Source organism: Tripterygium wilfordii, chromosome 22 (genome assembly GCF_013401445.1).
Source record: "Tripterygium wilfordii isolate XIE 37 chromosome 22, ASM1340144v1, whole genome shotgun sequence".
NCBI lineage: Eukaryota > Viridiplantae > Streptophyta > Magnoliopsida > Celastrales > Celastraceae > Tripterygium > Tripterygium wilfordii.
In genome coordinates, this window is record NC_052253.1 from 4,943,607 (window position 1) to 4,964,447 (window position 20,841).

Here is a 20,841-nt window from a genome sequence, read left to right on the forward strand (position 1 = left end):
TCGGGTTTATTAGTTCATGGGTTCTCTCTTTTACTAATTTTTTTTTTCTTTCCTTGCCGATAATCTTTTGCTTTTGCTTTTGTTGTGCTGACAAAACCTCCTTGTCTAGATCTCTATTGTGATATTTGGTTATGGAGGTTAGAACCCCAGCTCATAAACCTTTTTTACTTTTCTTTTTAGCTTTTTCATGGAGGTTTATTAGTACAATGTTTTCAATTTCATTTATAAAGAAGAGTAGAAAACAGATGTGGTCCGAATGGACAGCATCCATGATGTTTCATCTTTGGTCTTATTTTTCTTGTGAATTTGAATTGACAGCGAAAGGAAAACATGTTTGTTGAAATAAGTCTTGTAGAACCAAAGCCCTTGACCACACGCGCTTTTGGTCTTTCTCATGAAGTTTAAGTTCTTGTCAATTCTCCACAGAACAAAACTTTGACTTCTCTTAACATATTTTCTGAACAGGGGACTCTGTTTCAGAAGAGGCCACTCTCAATGTTGAAGAATAAGTGATAAGTGCCAAAAATGTACACTTTTAATAATGAATTACTAAGGCATTTGTTAGATAATTAGGGCTTAAAGTGAGTATTATACCATAAAATGCAAATATCATTTTCACTCACTTTATATTTGTTTTTTATATTTTCAGGCTCAATTCATACCAACCCATGTTCAACATTTGCTGGCCCATTTCGTGAAGAGCTCATTTGCTTGTGTCCACTACCATCTTGACATCATTCCATGCATCACCATCATTTTTATAGTACAAATTGGCCATGTGCAACACTATTTTTCAATGGTGGTGACATCTCTTACTTTGACATGGTTGGCCATTCAACATTTTTGGTTTGAAAATTCTCAATGGATGGATAGCCATGTGCAACACTCTATTTTTCAATGGTGATGACATCTCTTCCTTTGACATATTTGGCCATTCAATATTTTTGGTTTGAAAATTCTCAATGGATGGATAGCTCCTAATTTCCTATAAATAGAGAGCTAGGGAGAGAAGAAAAGGGGGAGAAAAGAGAGGAAGGAATACAAGACAACATTGAAGGAAGAGAGAAAGAGGCAAGAGGAGAAGAAAAATCAAGGAGTAAGTTCTTGAGTTTTTCTCTTACAACAATTCTCTCACATATTCTTTCTAGAATTTTGTGAGATTAATTGTTGGTTGTGTAAACCTAGTATGAGGAACTAATCCTCTTACTAGGGTGATGATGGATCCACTCTATTGTATCTAAATAAATTTGGTTTGATTAATTATTAGTTTATTTATGCTATGTCAAGTGTTAATTAGCTATTCTTTATTGATAATTAAATCTTGATGCTTAGCTTCCATCTAGGTTTGATTACCATGATGCAAATTGAGGCAAATGCCCATGTCCAATTTGAGACCAGCTTCTTGCAGTTAACACCGGAGTTACCTAGACATAAATGCCAAATGCTAGGATCTTTGTGATCGCTACATAAGTTACCATAAATCCTAATGCATTCTTGATTGTCCTAGCCAATCCAAATGCCCATGGATGGTTGCAATTGGGAATAGACGTGGTAAGTCAGATGCCCATGACTATTACATAAATTAGGGGACTTGATCTTTGACATGCATGAATGAAATGATAATTGTCGGTTAAATAATTTAAATACAATAGAGTTGGTGAAATCGGATCCCTAGTGTTTGTTTATTTGTGTTAATCCTTATTTATTTTGTTTCCATTGATAATTACAAGAGTTGGAATTGCATATATTTAATATTCAGTCCCTGTGGGTACGACACTCGTATTTGCCACTTCTATACTACAAATAATTCGTGCACTTGCGAGTATAATTTGGGTTTGGAATCGCTATACTTTTAGCGGGTTATAAACCCCACATCAATAAGCTTCTCTTTGCAGTTCTCATTTCCTTTCTTGCACTCCACTTCCATGTATCCCGTGGCGAGAATAACCAGAGCATGACTTATAATTGTGACCACCATTCTTCTTGCGGTGATAACATCAAAATCGGCCACCCTTTTCGATTAAAAGGAGACCGTCCAACTTGTGGTGACCCCGACTATGAATTGTCTTGCGACAACAATCAGACCATATTGAGCTTCAACTCTGCAGAATATGTCGTCAAGGCGATCGACTACAATAAATTCATTATCCGAGTTGCTGACATTGGCATCCAAGAACACAACTACTCCTCCACCCCTCTTCATTCTTTATCACCCACTTCCCCTATAGATAGGAAATTTGTAGCTAGCTACTACAAGACATATTTGTCTGCCTACTACGACCAATATTTTTCATCTGATCACTACTTTGCCAATGTGTCAAACACTGATAATATAGTGTACATAAGCTGTGAAACTCCAATGAAGTCTCCCTCTTTTGTGGATGCTGCTCCTTGCATCAGCAAAACAAGTTACTCTAACAGGAGATACCATTACGTTAGTTGGTGATGTTGAGATCTTGGACTTGGATCCCTCCTGTGCAGCAGATTTAATTACCACGACAACATTGCTGCGAGAGAAAATAAGAGGAACATTTCATACATGGACATCCACAGAGAGCTGGTTTATGGTTTGGAGCTTTCATGGGCTACCATGCCTTGTGAACCTTGCCATGGAATCCCTGGCATCGCCTTTTGTACAATGCACAACACCACCATGATAGTGGCCTGCTCTATTAAAAGCATACTTGAAGGTAACTTCCAATTGTGGCTAGGTTCTTACAACATAAACACTCGGGCATATGCATACGTTATGTTGCTATCCATGGCGTTCCTTATGTCATACCTGAAATGCATGTATAGCAAAAGGTTACAATGAAAAGTGAAGAATTTCATACATAAAGTATTATCTTAACCTATTTTGGATTTCAATTCTATATTTCTTATACTTTTTGTACCCAAAGTATGCACAGAGTTTGTTTCCATTATATATAAACTGACTTTTCAATGCCATGGACTATACAGAGTTCCTCAGAGCGCTTTCTTTTTCGATCCTCCGAATAGGTGAGTCCTTGAAATTTCTTTTGAAGTTCCCTCTTTACCACAATATCAGTTTCTCGCCCAGCCTCATTTATTTATTTTTGTTCCTTTCTTTCTGACAGGGATATACGTGTGTTTGGCGCTTCGTAAGTTATCTTGACGTTTCTTTTAGCAGAAGCATCACTTAACCTACAAATCTGAGTTGCAAATTAATTGTTGATGAATTCTCTTCCTGTTTTTGCGTTGCAGTAGCAAGAGCATTATGTGGGATCCCATGTCTTCTGGCGCTTGTGGGTTATAAATGGCGTAGGAGACATTTATCAATGGATGACTCACTTGAAGAATTCCTTCAAGATGTTAGGCAAATCAAAAGCTAATGGACAAGACTTCATCAATGAAGTTGTAACTATTGGTAGGATTCACCATGTCAACGTGGTGCGTCTCATTGGCTTCTATGCCGAAGGACCAAAATGTGCTCTTGTATATGAATTCATGCCCAAAGGCTCCCTTGACAAATATATTCTCTCTCTCGAGGAGATATCTCCTTAAGTTCAACCAAAATGTACGAGATTTCTGTTGGCGTGGCTTGTGGGATTGAATATCTCCATCGAGGATGTGATATCCAAATTCTACATTTTGATATCAAACCTCACAATGTACTTCTTGATGAAAACTTTGTTCCTAAGATATCAGATTTTGGGCTTGCTAAATTATACTCAACAGATGATAGCATTGTGTCTGCCACTACAGTGAGAGGAACAATCGGATACATAGCGCCAGAACTTATCTACAAAAGATTTGGATGTGTTTCATATAAAGCTTATGTGTACAGCTTTGGGACGTTGTTGATGGAAATGTTAGGGAAATGGAAGAAGCTCGATGCAGAAACGGATAGTAATTCAAGTAGGATGTACTTTCCTTTGTGGGTTTACCATGAGATGGTTGAAGGAAAGGTTACAGAAATTGGGGATGCCACTAATGAGGAGGAGAATAATATTAAGAAGATGACATTAGTAGGACTGTGGTGCATACAAATAAGACCTTGCGATCGTCCACCAATGAGAAAGACAATCTAAATGCTTGAAGGACATATAGAAAACTTAGCACTGCCTCCTGAGCCTACTTTTAATATAGAACAAGTGTCAGCAGAGGAAGTTGAAGAAGCTACAAACCCGACATGCTCATCGATGACATCGGCCAGCACTTCAAAATCTGTTAGATTGGTTATAGGTGCAAATTGAGTAGATATAATACTAAGGACTGGAAGATTGAGCCAATAAAATGAATGGGAACCCCTTTATAATATTGCATTTTGTTTTTCGGTGTGATTATAGAAACATTTTCATTTTTCAAGTATATATTACATGGCTGATCTTTTAGAAACAGTATATCATAGAAAGAAAGAGAAAAGGATTAGATGACTAAAATCCAAACTTTTATTACATTTTTTCCAAACGAATACATTAGAAATAACAAAACATTTCATAAGAAACTTCTGGACAAATGAATTTGACACAACATTATGCACCAAACAGTGAATGTTTTTAATCTTCTATGTTACATATGAATTTGTTCATACCAGCAACCTCTATATACAAAGTTATGGTATGCATGACATTTAATAAAAATAAATGATTCTATTAGAATTGCTTTTCTAAAAATATAGTGGTAGAGTATTTTAATAATAGTTCAATTTAAACTCTAACCATTACTAATAATGAAGAAGAAAACTCTATTATCGTAAGTGTATATAACTCTAATCAACTAGAGTTGGCTTGGTTGATAATCGATTGGGTTAGACATATGTATGCCTAATGTTCGATTATAGTCGTAAACGTAATTATTTGTGGTATTTCAGAAAAAAAAAAGAGTACATATAACTCTAAATTTATAAATTAGCATGATTAGAACTATAATTTATTGAATAGATGAACATATAGATTAGTATTATAAAACAAATTTCTTGATCATTATCATACAGATGCTTATACAAAAACATAACAAATAAGAAATATAGAAGAATAATAATTAACAATAAATCCCTCATGCAAGGTTTATAGATCAATAATGGTTTCATTTAAAGTAATTCCATTAAGTACAAACATACTTAAAATAAATATTAAAGCATAGTTTTACACTAACTTGTATTTATAGAGCGTGTTTTACTGTATGATGTCATGCTGACATGCTCAAGTTTGTTTTTTTCTTTAAACAAACTTGAAAACGTTTTATCTTTTAAAATATATGTTACATTAAAAAAAATTATATATCCAAAATTATCGTAGAAATCTCTTTTCAATAAAACTCACTGTCAATATCTTTTGGAACCAAAAAAATTGGTCAAAAAAAGAATACTAATCTAAACAAGAGAGCGTCATGTTTTTGCACATTGATTAATCATAAAGAAATCATAACTAAAAATTTCAATTTTAGTCATAATAAATCATATTTGGCACATAAGAATGCTTGTGTGAAATTTCATAGTAAACGGAACACATATGAATAGATGATCTAAGTAATATTATTATCTTATAAGAATACAAAATTTTATTTTAATCAGTAAGATTTTCAATCATAATAGTGAAATTTCTTAAATAAAAAATCATTATGAAGTATAGTTTCAATTTTCAAATATGACAAATATATTAATTATGCTCTCAATTGACGTCTCAGGTTTTGTGCGGGCTCTCTCCTGGTTCAAAGACACCTATTTCAACAATAAGTCCTCATAGCTAGTCAAAAGACACCTATTTCAACAATGAGTCCTCATAGCTAGTCAATGACTCAATGAATTAGGCACCGAAACGCGTTTGATCTTTCTCTTGAGGTTTAAATTCTTGTCATTTCTCCACAGAACAAGACATTGACTTGTCTTTGCCCAAGTCTTCATAGCGATAAGGCATGGTAGTCCACACATGTATTCTAGAGAGAGTTAAATCACATCTCTCTTGTAATGAAATATCAACAACTCAGTTGATTTGAGTGGTCTATATATCATGCCAAATATTCAATTATGACAGACATGCAAATAATTAAACTCATTGGTTCTCTGTTTCTGTTAAAAAAAAAAAAAGAGCAGGAAGCTCTGTTTCAGAAGAGGCCACTCTCCATGTTGCAGAATAAGCTTCTCTTTGCAGTTCTCATTTCCTTTCTTGCACTCCGCTTCCATGTATCCCGCTGCGAGAATAACAAAAGCATCACTTACAACTGCGACCACCATTCTTCTTGCGGTGATAACATCAAAGTCAGCCACCCTTTTCGATTAAAAGGAGACCCGCCAGCTTGTGGTGACCGCAACTATGAACTGTCTTGCGACAACAATCACACCATATTGAGCTTCAACTCTGCAAAATATGTCGTCAAGGCGATCAACTACAATAACTTCACTATCAGAGTTGCTGACATTGGCATCCAAGAACACAACTGCTCCTCCACTCCTCTTCGTCCTTTGCGACCCACTTACCATTTATCTCGCTACTACGACCAATATTTTTCATCTAATTATCACTACTTTGCCAATGTGTCAAACACTGATCATATTGTCTACATAAGCTGTGAAACTCCAATGAAGTCTCACTTTTGTGTGGATGCTGCTCCTTGCATCAGCAAAACAAGTTCCTCTAACAGGAGATACCATTACGTTATGGTTGGTGATGTTGAGATCTTGGACTTGCATCCCTCCTGTGCAGTCGATTTGATTACCACAACAACATTGCTGCGAGAAAAAAATAAGAGAAACATTTCATACATGGACATCCATAAAGAGCTGGTTTATGGTTTGGAGCTTTCCTGGGCTAACATGACTTGTGAACCTTGCCTTGGAACCTTCCTCCCCGGCATCGGCTACTGTACATTGCACAACACCACCATTATAATTACCTGCTCCAATAAAAGCTTGTTTAAAGGTAACTTACTAACTTCCAATAGTGGGCTAGATTCTTGCATCATAAACACTCAGGCATATGCATATTGCCATCCATGGTATTCATTATGTCATACCTGAGATGCATGTATTGCAAAAGGTAACAATGAAAAGTGAAGAATTTCATACATAAAGTATTATTATAACCTAATTTGGATTTCAATTCTATATTTCATATACTTTTTCTTACCCATAGTATGTATAAAATCTGTTTCCATAATAAACTGACTTCTCAATGCCATGGACTGTACAGTCATCCTCGCAGTGGTGATGATCTTCGCAAAAGGTGAGAATCCTTGAAATTGCTTTTATGGTTCCCTCTTTACCACAATATCAGCTTCTCTCCAAGGCTCATTCCTTTGTTTTTGTTCCTCTCTTTCTGACAGTGATATGGGCGTTTTTAGGGCTTGGTAAGTTAAGTTGACGTTTCTTTCAGCACTTGCATAACTGTTACCTACAAATCGCAGTTGCTGATTAATCATTCATGAATTATCTTCCTCCTTTTGCATTGCAGCATTATACCTTGTAGCAAGAGCTTTATGTGGGATCACATGTCTTCTGGCGCTTATGGTTTATAAATGGCGTAGGAGACATTTATCAATGGATGACTCTCTCGAAGAATTCCTGAAAAGTCAAAACAATCTCATGCCAATAAGGTACTCTTACTCACAAATCAGAAAAATGAGTAAAGGTTTCCAAGACAAACTGGGAGAAGGAGGCTACGGCACTGTATTCAAAGGAAAACTTAGAAGTGGTCAACTAGTAGCAATCAAGATGTTAGGCAAATCAAACGCTAATGGACAAGACTTCATCAATGAAGTTGCAACTATTGGTAGGATTCACCATGTCAATGTGGTGCGTCTCATTGGCTTCTGTGCTGAGGGACCAAAACGCGCTCTTGTATATGAATTCATGCCCAAAGGCTCCCTTGACAAATATATTATCTCTCGAGAAGGAGATATCTCCTTAAGTTGGACCAAAATGTACGAGATTTCTGTTGGCGTGGCTCGTGGAATTGAATATCTTCATCGAGGATGTGATATCCAAATCCTACATTTTGATATTAAGCCTCACAATATACTTCTTGATGAGAACTTTGTTCCTAAGATATCGGATTTTGGGCTGGCTAAATTGTACTCAACGGATGATAGCATTGTGTCTATCACTGCAGCGAGAGGAACAATCGGATACATAGCGCCAGAATTGATCTACAAAAGAATTGGAGGTGTTTCAAATAAAGCTGATGTGTACAGTTTTGGGATGATGTTGATGGAAATGTTAGGGAAAAGAAAGAAGCTCGATGTAGAAACAAATGATAATTCAAGTCGGATGTACTTTCCTTTGTGGGTTTATCATGAAATCGTTGAAGGAAAGGTTACAGAAGTTGGGGATGCTACTAATGAGGAGGAGAATATTATTAAGAAGATGACAATCGTAGGATTGTGGTGCATACAAATAAGACCTTGCGATCGTCCATCAATGAGGAAGGCAATCCAAATGCTTGAAGGACATATAGAGAACTTAGCATTGCCTCCTGAGCCTACTTTTAACATAGAACAAGTGCCAACAGAGGAAGTTGAAGAAGCTACAAATCGAACATTGTCATCATTGACATCAGCCAGCACTTCAGAATCTGTCAGATTGGTTATAGATGCAGATTGAGTACATATAATACTAAGGATTTTCAAGATTGAGCCAAGTTATACAGATATTGGAACCCTTTATAATAACGGATTTTGTTTTTCAGTGTGATTGTAGAAACATTTTCATTTGCCAGTATATATTACTACATGGCTGATCTTTTAGAAATAGAATATCTATATCATTGAAAGAAAGACAAAAGGATAAGATGACTAAAAGCCAAACTTTTTATTACATTTTTGTCAAATGAATACATTAGAAATAACAAGCAGTTCATAAGAAACTTTTGGACAAATGTTAAGATGTATTATTCATCTCCCAATTTAAGCTCTCTCTCAATCAAGTAAGTCCGCATGCCTTTTCTTCTTCTCGATTGATCGAATCAATTCAAATTAATGTTTAGTTTGTCTACACATAAACAAAAAACATGAGTTAGACAGAAGTAGTGAATATTATGAATCTTCTATGTTACATATAAATTTGTTCATACTAGCAACCTGCATATATAAAGTTATGGTACATGACACTTAATAAAAAATAATAAAAATAATGATTCTATTAGAAATGCTTTTCCAAAAATATAGTGGTAGAGTATTTTAATAATAGTTCAAAATTTAAACTCTAACCATTACTAATAATAAAGAAGAAAACTCTATTATCGTAAGTATCTATAGCTCTAAATTTATAAATTATTTATTAAATGAATAATATATTTTTTTTGATGAGAAAAAGGACAATTTCATTCATAAAGAATGCAGACCATCAATAGGATTTACAGCTTCATCAATGATAATAGATTCAAGAAAAATGGGATACTACCAACGAGCGGTAGCTCGGTTGGCAATCGGCTGGATCATGCATATCCGCATATGTGTGCTCAATGTTTGATTCCAATGAGAGACATATTTCTCAATGGTATTTTTAAAAAAAATGATACTCTTCAAGCCATCCCCTATAACCATCCAAAAACTCCTTAGATATTCACAAATGCTTATACAGAAACATAACAAATAAGAAATATAGAACAATATATAATTAACAGTAAATCTCTCATGCAAAAGTTTATAGACCAATAATGACTTTTATTAGTATTGTACCAATAAGTAAAATTCCATTAAGTACAAATGTACTTGAAATAAAAATTAATACACAGTTTTACAATAACTTGTATTTGCAGAGTGTGTTTTACTATGATGTCATGCTGACATTTTCAAGTTTGTTTAAACATCTTCAGTTTTTTTTTTTTCTTTAAACAAACTTGAAAATGTTTTACTCGTATTTATAGAGTGTGATAGTGTGTTTTACCCTGCGATGTCATGTTGACATCATCAATTCATTTTTTCATTAAATAAATTTGAAAATATTTTATCTCTCAAAAAAATTGATGCCCCCAATCTATTAATTGTTATCCAATCCACTAACTTGTTTAGACCTAACCCAACCTCATAAAGTATAGAAATTGTTTCATGTGACACTACACATTCAACAAAAAAAACTCAAGCATATGGTATTTTGAGATACTTACAATCATTTGATTTTGTTTTCAATTTGCAACTAATGTTGACTATGTTGGGGATTACATATGAATTATCATTGGTTTTACAAATAAAATATGGAGATATGTTACAATGTATCTTCTTATTGCTTTAAACTATTATTAATGTTTTTTTATATTTGCAATCAATGATTATAAATCGGTTACATATAGAACCCAAAAAAAAAATTCCGGAGACAACGGACCCCTGCAATCCTTTTGTGCCCCCATTGATTCAAATTCCTGAGTCCGCCACTATCCTTTTGTGCCCCCATTGATTCAAATTCCTAAGTCCGCCACTGTAATCAATGACTCAACGAATTAGTGCTCGAAACGCGGTTGATCTTTCTCTTCAAGTTTTAGTGCTTGTCATTTCTCCACCAAACAAAGACATTCACTTGTCTTTGCCCAAGTCTTCATGTATTCTTGAGAAAGTTATATCACATCTCTCTTGCAATGAAATTTCCACAACTCAATTGATTTGAGTGGTCTATATATCATGCCAAATATTCAATTATGACAGAAATGCAAACAAACTCATTGGTTCACTGTTTCTGTTTAAAAAAAAAAAAAAAAAAGAGCAGGAAACTCTGTTTCAGAAGAGGCCGCTCTCCATGTTGCAGAATAAGCTTCTCTTTGCGATTCTCATTTCCTTTCTTGCACTCCGCTTCCATGTATCCCGCTGCGAGAATAACAAAAGCATCACTTACAACTGCGACCACCATTCTTCTTGCGGTGATAACATCAAAGTCAGCCACCCTTTTCGATTAAAAGGAGACCCTGCAGCTTGTGGTGACCGCAACTATGAACTGTCTTGCGACAACAATCACACCATATTGAGCTTCAACTCTGCAAAATATGTCGTCAAGGCGATCAACTACAATAACTTCACTATCAGAGTTGCTGACATTGGCATCCAAGAACACAACTGCTCCTCCACTCCTCTTCGTCTTTTGCGACCCACTCACAATTTATCTGGCGACTACTACCCATATTTTTCATCTTATCACTACTTTGCCAATGTGTCAAACACTGATAATATTGTCCACATAAGCTGTGAAACTCCAATGAAGTCTCATTCTTTTGTGGATGCTGCTCCTAGCATCTGCAAAATAAATTCCTCTAATAGAAGATACCATTATGTTATGGCTGGTGATGTGGAGATCTTGAACTTGGGTCCCTCCTGTGCAATCGATTCAATTACCACGACAACATTGCTGCGAGAGAAAAATAAGAACATTTCATACATGGACATCCACAAAGAGCTGGTTTATGGTTTGGAGCTTTCGTGGCCTACCATGCCTTGTGGGCATTGCCATCTATTGTCTCACATCACCGTTTGTACAATGCAAAACACCACCATTATAGTGGCCTGCTCTATTAAAAGCATACTTGAAGGTAACTTCCAATTGTGGATAGGTTCTTACAACATAAACACTCAGGCATATGCATACGTTATAGTGTATTGCTACAGTTATTCGGGTAACTTCCAATTGTGAGCTAGTTTCTTATATCATAAATAAACACTCAGCAGATGCATACGCTATATTTTGGATTTCAATTCTATATTTCTTATACTTTTTGTACAAAAACTGTTTTCATAGTATGTATATAAACTGACTTTTCAATGCCATGGACTGTACAGGCTTTCTCTAAGTGCTTCGTTTAGTTTTTCCAGCAGGTGAGAATCCTTGAAATTGCTTTTATAGTTTCCTCTTTACCACAATATCAGCTTCTCTCCAAGCCTCATTCCTTTATTTTTGTTCCTCTCTTTCTGACAGGGCTGGGGGCGTCTTTAATTTTGCTTCGTAAGTTATTTTGACGTTTCTTTCAGCACAAGCATCACTGTTACCAACAAATCTCAGTTGCTAATTAATCATTCATGAATTCTCTCCCTGTTTTTGCATTGCAGCACTATGCCTTGTAGCAAGAGCTTTATGTGGGATGTCATGTCTTCTAGCGCTAGTGGTTTATAAATGGCGTAGGAGACATTTATCAATGGATGACTCTCTTGAAAAATTCCTGCAAACTCAAAACGACCTTATGCCAATAAGGTACTCTTACTCACAAGTAAAAAAAATGAGTAAAGGTTTCCAAGACAAATTGGGAGAAGGAGGCTATGGCACTGTGTTCAAAGGAAAAGTTCGAAGTGGTCAACTAGTAGCAATCAAGATGTTAGGCAAATCAAAAGCTAATGGACAAGACTTCATCAATGAAGTTGCAACCATTGGTAGGATTCACCATGTCAATGTGGTGCGTCTCATTGGCTTTTGTGCTGAGGGACCAAAACGTGCTCTTGTATATGAATTCATGCCCAAAGGCTCCCTTGACAAATATACTATCTCTCGAGAAGGAGATATCTCTTTAAGTTGGACCAAAATGCATGAGATTTCTGTTGGCGTGGCTCGCGGGATTGAATATCTTCATCGAGGATGTTATATCCAGATCCTACATTTTGATATTAAGCCTCACAATGTACTTCTTGATGAAAACTTTGTTCCTAAGATATCGGATTTTGGGCTTGCTAAATTGTACTCAACCGATGATAGCATTGTGTCTATCACTGCAGCGAGAGGAACAATCGGATACATTGCGCCAGAGCTTATCTACAAAAGAATTGGAGGTGTTTCACATAAAGCTGACGTGTATAGTTTTGGGATGATGTTAATGGAAATGTTAGGGAAGAGGAAGAAGCTCGATGCAAAAACGGATAATAATTCAAGTCGGATGTACTTTCCTTTGTGGGTTTACCATGAAATGATTGAAGGAAAGATTATAGAGGTTGGGGATGCCACTAATGAGGAGGAGGAGAATATTATTAAGAAGATGACGGTAGTAGGATTGTGGTGCATACAGATAAGGCCTTGCGATCGTCCGTCAATGAGAAAGGCAATTCAAATGCTTGAAGGACATATAGAAAACTTAGAATTGCCTCCTGAGCCTACTTTTAATATAGAACAAGTGTCAATAGAGGAAATTGAAGGAACTACAAACCCGACATGGTCATCGTTGACATCAGCCAACACTTCAGTATCTGTTAGATTGGTTATAGGTGTAGATTGAGTAGATATAATACTAAGGATTTTTAAGATTGAGCCAAGAAAATACATTGGAACTCCACTATAATAATATAGTTTATTTTTCAGTATAACTGTAGAAACATTTTCATTTTTCAGTATATATTACATGGCTGATCTTTTAGAAATAGTATATCATTGACAGAAAGATAAAAGTCCCTGTTAGGAGAGAGAAGCAGAATGAATGTGATATAAAAGCTCCCATGTTTCCCTAGCATCTACAATTTGATTTGAAATGCAAAGCATCAACGTGTTAATGGAACCATGGTATCTTTGTCTCAAGTGATATTACCAATGGGTTTCATACTCTTCTAGCTGTTCTGTTTTTTTTTTTTCTCTTACGGTAAGTGAAGCATCTAAAGAACGTTTGGATATGCAACATTTGAGAAGATTTTGCAGAACCAGAAGTACAGGCATTTTTTGTTCTTATTGACTTGTAAATGCAACTGTGCCATAGGGAGTTCCAATTTCCAACAACCACCTACTACTGTATCTATTTCATCAGAATAGGTAGGCATTTCCTATAATTCACTCATGGCACAGAACAACATAGAATGCCGATACAAAATTATTGCATAAAATGTGATGTAAATAGAAAGCAACGCTTAGAAGTAGTGTAAGTGTAACTCACCAGATTCTTCCCATCAACAATAATGCGATTTTGAGAGTGGATAACACACTTTATAAGACCTTTCTCACCTTTATCCTCGCCCCTGATTATCTTCATTTGTAAAATGATATTTATAATCACGACACTAAGATAAAGAAGAAAATCCAATCACACAAAATGAAGAGACCCAAAAATTCTGAATAAAGCACATTATAGACTCACATACATTGTCTCCTCTGAGTATCTTCCAGTGCATAACTAGTTTCTCAGCTGCCTTCCAACCCTCCTTAAACTCCTTAAGCAATTAATTCTAATTTCAACTGTCAAATTTGAATCAGAATTCTTACACAACTCTATAAACCATTAAAAGAACACGAAATTTGAACGATCCAAGTTCGTATAAGAGATGATTTTAGAGAAGACAAATAATTTGATTTGATTTCATTGTTCATTTTAATGCTGCTACTGTTAATAAGGAAGTCCCACAAGAATCTAGAGACGATTTTGTAGGACATTCCATTAAGGACTTTTTACAAACAAGTAGTAAGCTTCTGGGGAATATGAAATAAAAAGCACACCAATTGCTTTAAAAATCCAGCCCAAATTCTATCCAGAAAATATGAAATAAGGATATGACTGATTACTTTATGGAAAAGATGGTAATGATGCGGGACAAGGGTGAAAACCATGGTCTCATGGCTCAACTTCCGGCGATGAAGAGAATGGGGAGAGGAGATTGGATTCTTGAGTGAGACAGTTGTTTCCGATGAAATTTAAGAGACGGGTTTCAAATCGATTTGAGGATTTTTAGACAGTTTGGAAAAGAGACTGCCGTGATTATCGGACATTCAGAGAGGGAAAATACCTCACCAGCGGAGTCCCTGCGTCGGAGTGGCGGTTAACGCAGGGCGAGAGAAGATGATGACGGTGAGAAGGTGGTATACGAGTGTGATGAAGACCAGGATCGTCGCCCAAGAACTCCTACAGTAGAGCTCGTAGGCAGCGGATGAAGGAACCTCGAAGTCAAACAAATCATGCAAATGTGGACTCAGAAACCATGGTCACCTATTATCAGGTTGAGTTTGGAGACTAATATCCAAGTTGATCAAGGCATAAATAAAGAAATAATGATACATCCGTCAATTAAGGAATTAGAAAGAAAGTCAAGACTCTAGTGATTAGTTTAGTGTTAGTGTCTAATAATAATAGCCTTGATATTAGGCTACAGTTTACTTTCTTAAGTTACTATTATATTCTAGTTAGAAAATTATTTGGATTTACTAGTCCATGGCTATAGTCAGTTGGTATACTGTTTTGAGTACCAAAAAACGAGACTGATTCGTTTTCAATCAATTAAACGAAAAACGAGACTGATTTGTTTTCTCACAACCCAATATTGTTCAAGTCTGTAAAATCATGGTTTTCAACGAAAGTGACTAAACACTGAAATGATAAAAATGCAGGGTTTTGCTTGTCTATTTTTTTTATTGGACTTGTTAAGCCCATTTGCTTTAGACTTGTAAGTTGTAACTCTCAGTTTTAGGTTTTCGGCCCAATTGAAAACTAAGACAATACTAGTAAAGCCAATTTTCTTTGGGTATGTAAAGCCTAGTTTTAGTCTTCTAGTCCAATTAATTGAAAGCTGAGAAGAAAAAAAATGTGAATTTAATTTCAGAAACAAAATCAAAATATTCAACAAATATATTTGATTATTTAAACTATCGCATACCTTTAGAATCAAGACAGGGAAGACAGTTTTTTTTCATCGAGAACGACGTCATCCATGCGATATGAGTCTAAACTTGAGGGCCGTGTGTATAAAAAAAATTCACAGAGTGAATGAATGACTACAAGAATATTGCAATTAGTGAGAATGGAACTAAGTGCGTTCCAAATCTATACTCAAGGAGAATGGAACTAAGTATGTTCCAAGTCTATACTTTTTTCTTTTTTTTTGAAATATCATTGAGAAATTTGCTTCTCATTATAATCAAACCTTAAGTACACATATGTTTAACACAGCTCATTGTCAACCGAGTCACTGCTCGTTGGTCGAGTCAATACAGTTTGATCCCAAAAATTTCATGAAGGGACATCCATTACAAATAATTTCATAAATGAGGGCAAATACCCAAATCTACTTCCATTTCCTAGATACCCAAATCCCCCTTCTCATGGGATTTGAACCGAGGAGCTGGTCGGCTGGGTGCGGTAGCTCAATACGCAGCAATCATTCTCATTCCAACTCCATTCCTTTTTTGGTCAATGCTCAAACGTGCTCTAACGGGGTCAACGGATAGAAAGCTGACTTTTCTTGCTTCCGAGTTGGGTCGCTTCACTTCACCACATGCAATGCCTTTCCTGCAAATTGCAAGATCGTCTAAAACGTTAAGATTTGCGTGGAGAAGTCAACATAACCTGTGCTGGCCTTGAGAAAACAGGGAAATTCCTCGTAAAGGCGATCAACTACAACTTTACAATCCGGATTGCGGAGACGAATCTTGAGACAATTGTCAATTTCACCATTACTGGGAACTACAATTGTAAGTCTTAAATGGGGTTTATTAGTTCATGGGTTCTCTCTCTTTACTAATTTTTTTTCTTTCCTTGCCGATAATCTTTTGCTTTTGCTTTTGTTATGCTGACAAAACCTCCTTGTCTAGATCTCTATTGTGATATTTGGTCATGGAGGTTAGAAACCCAGCTCAAAAACCTTTTTTACTTTTCTTTTTAGCTTGATCATGGAGGTTTATTGGTACAATGTTTTCATTTTCATTTATAAAGAAGAGTAGAAAACAGATGTGGTCCGAATGGACAGCATCCATGATGTTTCATCTTTGGTCTTATTTTTCTTGTGAATTTGAATTGACAGCGAAAGGAAAACATGTTTGTTGAAATAAATCTTATAGAACCAAAGCCCTTGACCACACGCGCGTTTGGTCTTTCTCTTGAAGTTTAAGTTCTTGTCAATTCTCCACAGAACAAAACTTTGACTTCTCTTAACATATTTTCTGAACAGGGGACTCTGTTTCAGAAGAGGCCACTCTCAATGTTGAAGAATAAGCTTCTCTTTGCAGTTCTCATTTCCTTTCTTGCACTCCACTTCCATGTATCCCATGGCGAGAATAACCAGAGCATGACTTATAACTGTGACCACCATTCTTCTTGCGGTGATAACATCAAAATCGGCCACCCTTTTCGATTAAAAGGAGACCCTCCAACTTGTGGTGACCCCAACTATGAACTGTCTTGCGACAACAATCACACCATACTGAGCTTCAACTCTGCCAAATATGTCGTCAAGGCGATCGACTACAATAACTTCACTATCAGAGTTGCTGACATTGGCATCCAAGAACACAACTGCTCCTCCACTCCTCTTCGTCCTTTACGACCCACTTACCAATTTGCTGGCTACTACGACCAATATTTTTCATCTTATCACTACTTTGCCAATGTGTCAAACATTGATAATATTGTCTACATAAGCTGTGAAACTCCAACGAAGTCTCACTCTTTTGTGGATGCTGCTCCTTGCATCAGCAAAACAAGTTACTCTAACAGGAGATACCATTATGTTATGGCTGGTGATGTTGAGATCTTGGACTTGGATCCCTCCTGTGCAGCCGATTTAATTACCACGACAACATTGCTGCGAGAGAAAAATAAGAGGAACATTTCATACATGGACATCCACAGAGAGCTGGTTTATGGTTTGGAGCTTTCGTGGGCTACCATGCGTTGTGGACCTTGCCATGGAATCCCTGGCACCGCCTTTTGTACAATGCACAACACCACCCTTATAGTGGCCTGCCCTATTAAAAGCATACTTGAAGGTAACTTCCATGGTGTTCCTTATGTCATACCTGAAATGCATGTATAACAAAAGGTTACAATGAAAAGTGAAGAATTTCATACATAATGTTTTATCTTAACCTATTTTGGATTTCAATTCTATATTTCTTATATATAAACTGACTTTTTCCATTATATATAAACTGACTTTTTCAATGCCATGGACTATACAGAGTTCCTCAGAGCGCTCCTCAGAGCGCTTCCTTTTTTGATCCTCCAAATAGGTGAGTCCTTGAAATTTATTTTGAAGTTCCCTCTTTACCACAATATCATTTTCTCTCCGAGCCTCATTTATTTATTTTTGTTCCTCTCTTTCTGACAGGGATATACGTGTGTTTGGCGCTTCGTAAGTTATCTTGACGTTTCTTTTAGCAGAAGCATCACTTTACCTACAAATCTGAGTTGCAAATTAATTGTTGATGAATTCTCTTCCTGTTTTTGCGTTGCAGTAGCAAGAGCATTATGTGGGATCCCATGTCTTCTGGCGCTTGTGGGTTATAAATGGCGTAGGAGACATTTATCAATGGATGACTCACTTGAAGAATTCCTGCAAAGTCAAAAAAACCTTATGCCAATAAGGTACTCTTACTCACATATCAAAAAAATGAGCAAAGGTTTCCAAGAAAAATTGGGAGAAGGAGGATATGGCACTGTGTTCAAAGGAAAACTTAGAAGTGGTCAATTAGTAGCAATCAAGATGTTAGGCAAATCAAAAGCTAATGGACAAGACTTCATCAATGAAGTTGCAACTATTGGTAGGATTCACCATGTCAATGTGGTGCGTCTCATTGGCTTTTGTGCCGAAGGACCAAAACGTGCTCTTGTATATGAATTCATGCCTAAAGGCTCCCTTGACAAATACATTCTCTCTCAAGAAGGAGGTATCTCCTTAAGTTCGACCAAAATGTACGAGATTTCTGTTGGCGTGGCTCGTGGGATTGAATATCTCCATCGAGGATGTGATATCCAAATTCTACATTTTGATATCAAGCCTCACAATGTACTTCTTGATGAAAACTTTGTTCCTAAGATATCGGATTTTGGGCTGGCTAAATTATACTCAACAGATGATAGCATTGTGTCTGTCACTGCAGCGAGAGGAACAATCGGATACATAGCGCCAGAGCTTATCTTCAAAAGAATTGGAGGTGTTTCATATAAAGCTGATGTGTACAGTTTTGGGATGTTGTTGATGGAAATGTTAGGGAAAAGGAAGAAGCTCGATGCAGAAACGGATAATAATTCAAGTCGGATGTACTTTCCTTTGTGGGTTTACCATGAGATGGTTGAAGGAAAGGTTACAGAAGTTGGGGATGCCACTAATGAGGAGGAGAATATTATTAAGAAGATGACATTAGTAGGATTGTGGTGCATACAAATAAGACCTTGCGATCGTCCACCAATGAGAAAGGCAATCCAAATGCTTGAAGGACATATAGAAAACTTAACACTGCCTCCTGAGCCTACTTTTAATATAGAACAAGTGCCAGCAGAGGAAGTTGAAGAAGCTACAAACCCAACATGGTCATCGTTGACATCAATCAGCACTTCAGAATCTGTCAGATTGGTTATAGATGCAGATTGAGTACGTATAATACTAAGGATTTTCAAGATTGAGCCAAGCAAAGACATTGGACCCTTTACAATAATGTATTTTGTTTCAGTGTGATTGTAGAAACATTTCATTTTTCAGTACATATTATTACTACATGGCTGATCTTTTAGAAATAGTATATCATTGAAAGAAAAAGAGAAGTATCAGATGACTAAAAGCCAAACTTTTTATTACATTTTTTTTCAAATGAATAAATTAGGAATAACAAGCAGTACTCATAAGAAACTCTTGGACAAAGGTTAAGATGTATTATTCATCTCCCAATTTAAGCTCTCTCTCTCTCAAGTAAATCTGCATGCCTTTTCTTCTTCTTGATTGATTGAATCACTTCAAATTAATGTTTAGTTTGTCTGCACATAAACAAAATCATGAGTTAGACAGAACATTATACACAAAACGGTGAATGTTATGTGTTAGATATGAATTTGTCCATACCAGCAACCTCTTTAGTACCACAATCAGCATCACACTTCATCTCACAGAAGGTGTTGCCTTGGCCACCGTCAATGCATTCTTTCTCGCAGGTATTGAAGCAGTCCTTGAACTTAAAATCGGTTTCCGCAGCCTCAACCTGGCGCAGCTGCATTGCTGCAACGACAACAATGCACATAACAAACACTGCAAAAAGCTTATTGGCTGCCATTTGTGTCCTCTTCTAGCTTTTGATCCCTCTTTTGGGTGTTTGCTTATTTTGTTCTGTTTCAATGTTTCTTGTCCACCTCTATCACATTGTGAAATATGTTGGGGAGGGATTTATAGGGACACAAAAAGTTCATTTTTGGGTCCTTAATCTTTGGTTCCTAAAAGTATGGTAAAATTTGTGGATGTGATGAGTTTTGCCAAAAATATATGGAGTTTGTGAATGAAGGAGCTTAGTCAAATTCCTTCTGTGAAATCTAAGGAGAAATGGTCAAACCATTATACAAGGAGTGCTAATCTGTCCATTAACCGAAATAACTAAAAATGCCAACAATGCCAAAATTAGTACAATAATCTTGTTACTCTCCATGCTTTGTCCCAATTTTTTCTATTGGTAGCTCTAAAGTTCTGGTTGTGCTTGGTTTGAGACAAGGAGATGATTTACATATTGAAAAGGTTTCATACAAAATTGGATAAAGAATCATAAGTGGGTTTTGGAGTTCAACTACCATGTCAACTAATTTTCATGATTGTAGGAATCTTTTTGTTTCTTCACATGGCTTGACATTGTCCTCTTTAGATTTACCGGTTCACTATGGATACATTGGACTCGTAAGACTTTGTTCTTCATGGGCCATCTCACAATACTGCAGCCTTGACACGCCTTTTTTGATGTGAGAGAGAATGAGATTTACTTATAAGCCACTCGATTAGGTTATGTCATATCGATGTGGGATTATAGTCTTGGTAGTGCTGAAACATCAAATTATTTGATTCTGTGAATACCTAAACAGTATTAAAACAAAATTCGTAAACCTGAAGCTGTTTTATTTACTAAACTACCTTTAGTTTATTAAAGTTGGTCATCCAATTGTACATATTTGTTTGTCTTCTCCACTAATTTTTCCTATATACTCAAAACCATAACAACTCTTAATAATCAAAACAAATCTCTCCTCACTTCTTGAACAA

At 36.2% G+C, this 20,841-nt stretch overlaps 6 protein-coding genes, 1 long non-coding RNA gene and 1 pseudogene across 9 annotated transcripts; 6 read left to right on the top strand and 2 right to left on the bottom strand.

The window, feature by feature from the left end:
* Positions 1 to 1,882: 1,882 nt before the first annotated feature.
* On the top strand, positions 1,883 to 4,217 carry LOC119991421 (annotated as a pseudogene).
* Positions 1,955 to 2,446, top strand: LOC119991420. Its single transcript, XM_038837774.1, has one exon. The coding sequence runs from the start codon at positions 1,955 to 1,957 to the stop codon at positions 2,444 to 2,446; it is 492 nt and encodes a 163-aa protein (XP_038693702.1).
* A 1,663-nt stretch (positions 4,218 to 5,880) lies between the features above and the next one.
* Positions 5,881 to 8,794, top strand: LOC119990978 (LEAF RUST 10 DISEASE-RESISTANCE LOCUS RECEPTOR-LIKE PROTEIN KINASE-like 2.4). The gene is made up of 4 exons (XM_038837130.1): positions 5,881 to 6,881; positions 7,152 to 7,184; positions 7,285 to 7,308; positions 7,413 to 8,794. The coding sequence occupies exons 1-4, from the start codon at positions 5,990 to 5,992 to the stop codon at positions 8,558 to 8,560; spliced, it is 2,097 nt and encodes a 698-aa protein (XP_038693058.1). The 5' UTR covers positions 5,881 to 5,989; the 3' UTR covers positions 8,561 to 8,794.
* Positions 8,795 to 8,887: 93 nt separating this feature from the next.
* LOC119990408 (major pollen allergen Ole e 6-like) lies at positions 8,888 to 19,935 on the bottom strand. Of its 2 annotated transcripts, none has more exons than XM_038836301.1 (2): positions 19,666 to 19,935; positions 8,888 to 8,947 (listed from the first exon to the last, which is right to left on the bottom strand). In XM_038836301.1, exons 1-2 carry the CDS (start codon positions 19,871 to 19,873, stop codon positions 8,922 to 8,924), a joined length of 234 nt encoding a protein of 77 aa, XP_038692229.1. In that variant the 5' UTR covers positions 19,874 to 19,935; the 3' UTR covers positions 8,888 to 8,921. The 2 variants fall into 2 exon arrangements, with proteins under 2 accessions (XP_038692229.1, XP_038692228.1); XM_038836300.1 differs by lacking the exon at positions 8,888 to 8,947 and adding an exon at positions 19,450 to 19,580.
* Positions 10,653 to 11,606, top strand: LOC119990407. The gene has a single exon (XM_038836299.1). It carries the CDS (start codon positions 10,688 to 10,690, stop codon positions 11,570 to 11,572), a length of 885 nt encoding a protein of 294 aa, XP_038692227.1. The 5' UTR covers positions 10,653 to 10,687; the 3' UTR covers positions 11,573 to 11,606.
* LOC119990406 (rust resistance kinase Lr10-like) lies at positions 11,993 to 13,278 on the top strand. Its single transcript, XM_038836298.1, has one exon. The coding sequence runs from the start codon at positions 12,018 to 12,020 to the stop codon at positions 13,134 to 13,136; it is 1,119 nt and encodes a 372-aa protein (XP_038692226.1). The 5' UTR covers positions 11,993 to 12,017; the 3' UTR covers positions 13,137 to 13,278.
* LOC119990409 lies at positions 13,427 to 14,828 on the bottom strand. Of its 2 annotated transcripts, none has more exons than XR_005466041.1 (3): positions 14,626 to 14,828; positions 13,983 to 14,080; positions 13,427 to 13,871 (listed from the first exon to the last, which is right to left on the bottom strand). It is a non-coding gene; the product is annotated as an uncharacterized LOC119990409 (long non-coding RNA). The 2 variants fall into 2 exon arrangements; XR_005466040.1 differs by having other exon boundaries at positions 13,987 to 14,080; positions 14,626 to 14,821.
* Positions 15,958 to 19,325, top strand: LOC119990405 (LEAF RUST 10 DISEASE-RESISTANCE LOCUS RECEPTOR-LIKE PROTEIN KINASE-like 2.4). Its single transcript, XM_038836297.1, has 5 exons — positions 15,958 to 16,303; positions 16,780 to 17,596; positions 17,789 to 17,839; positions 17,938 to 17,961; positions 18,065 to 19,325. The coding sequence occupies exons 2-5, from the start codon at positions 16,810 to 16,812 to the stop codon at positions 19,198 to 19,200; spliced, it is 1,998 nt and encodes a 665-aa protein (XP_038692225.1). The 5' UTR covers positions 15,958 to 16,303; positions 16,780 to 16,809; the 3' UTR covers positions 19,201 to 19,325.
* Positions 19,936 to 20,841: the final 906 nt, after the last annotated feature.

Excerpts from the sequence above, each read along its gene's own strand:
- LOC119991420 (XM_038837774.1), top strand. The coding sequence starts at position 1,955 with ATGACTTATAATTGTGACCACCATTCTTCTTGCGGTGATAACATCAAA.
- LOC119990407 (XM_038836299.1), top strand. The coding sequence starts at position 10,688 with ATGTTGCAGAATAAGCTTCTCTTTGCGATTCTCATTTCCTTTCTTGCA.
- LOC119990405 (XM_038836297.1), top strand. The coding sequence starts at position 16,810 with ATGTTGAAGAATAAGCTTCTCTTTGCAGTTCTCATTTCCTTTCTTGCA. Across the intron at positions 17,840-17,937 it reads TTTTTTGATCCTCCAAATAG|GGATATACGTGTGTTTGGCG; the intron begins GTGAGTCCTTGA and ends TCTTTCTGACAG. Across the intron at positions 17,962-18,064 it reads ATACGTGTGTTTGGCGCTTC|TAGCAAGAGCATTATGTGGG; the intron begins GTAAGTTATCTT and ends TTTGCGTTGCAG.
- LOC119990978 (XM_038837130.1), top strand. The coding sequence starts at position 5,990 with ATGACAGACATGCAAATAATTAAACTCATTGGTTCTCTGTTTCTGTTA. Across the intron at positions 6,882-7,151 it reads CAATAAAAGCTTGTTTAAAG|TCATCCTCGCAGTGGTGATG; the intron begins GTAACTTACTAA and ends TGGACTGTACAG. Across the intron at positions 7,185-7,284 it reads GGTGATGATCTTCGCAAAAG|TGATATGGGCGTTTTTAGGG; the intron begins GTGAGAATCCTT and ends TCTTTCTGACAG.
- LOC119990408 (XM_038836301.1), bottom strand. The coding sequence starts at position 19,873 with ATGGCAGCCAATAAGCTTTTTGCAGTGTTTGTTATGTGCATTGTTGTC. Across the intron at positions 8,948-19,665 it reads TGGTACTAAAGAGGTTGCTG|ACAAACTAAACATTAATTTG; the intron begins GTATGGACAAAT and ends GTTTATGTGTAG.
- LOC119990406 (XM_038836298.1), top strand. The coding sequence starts at position 12,018 with ATGTCATGTCTTCTAGCGCTAGTGGTTTATAAATGGCGTAGGAGACAT.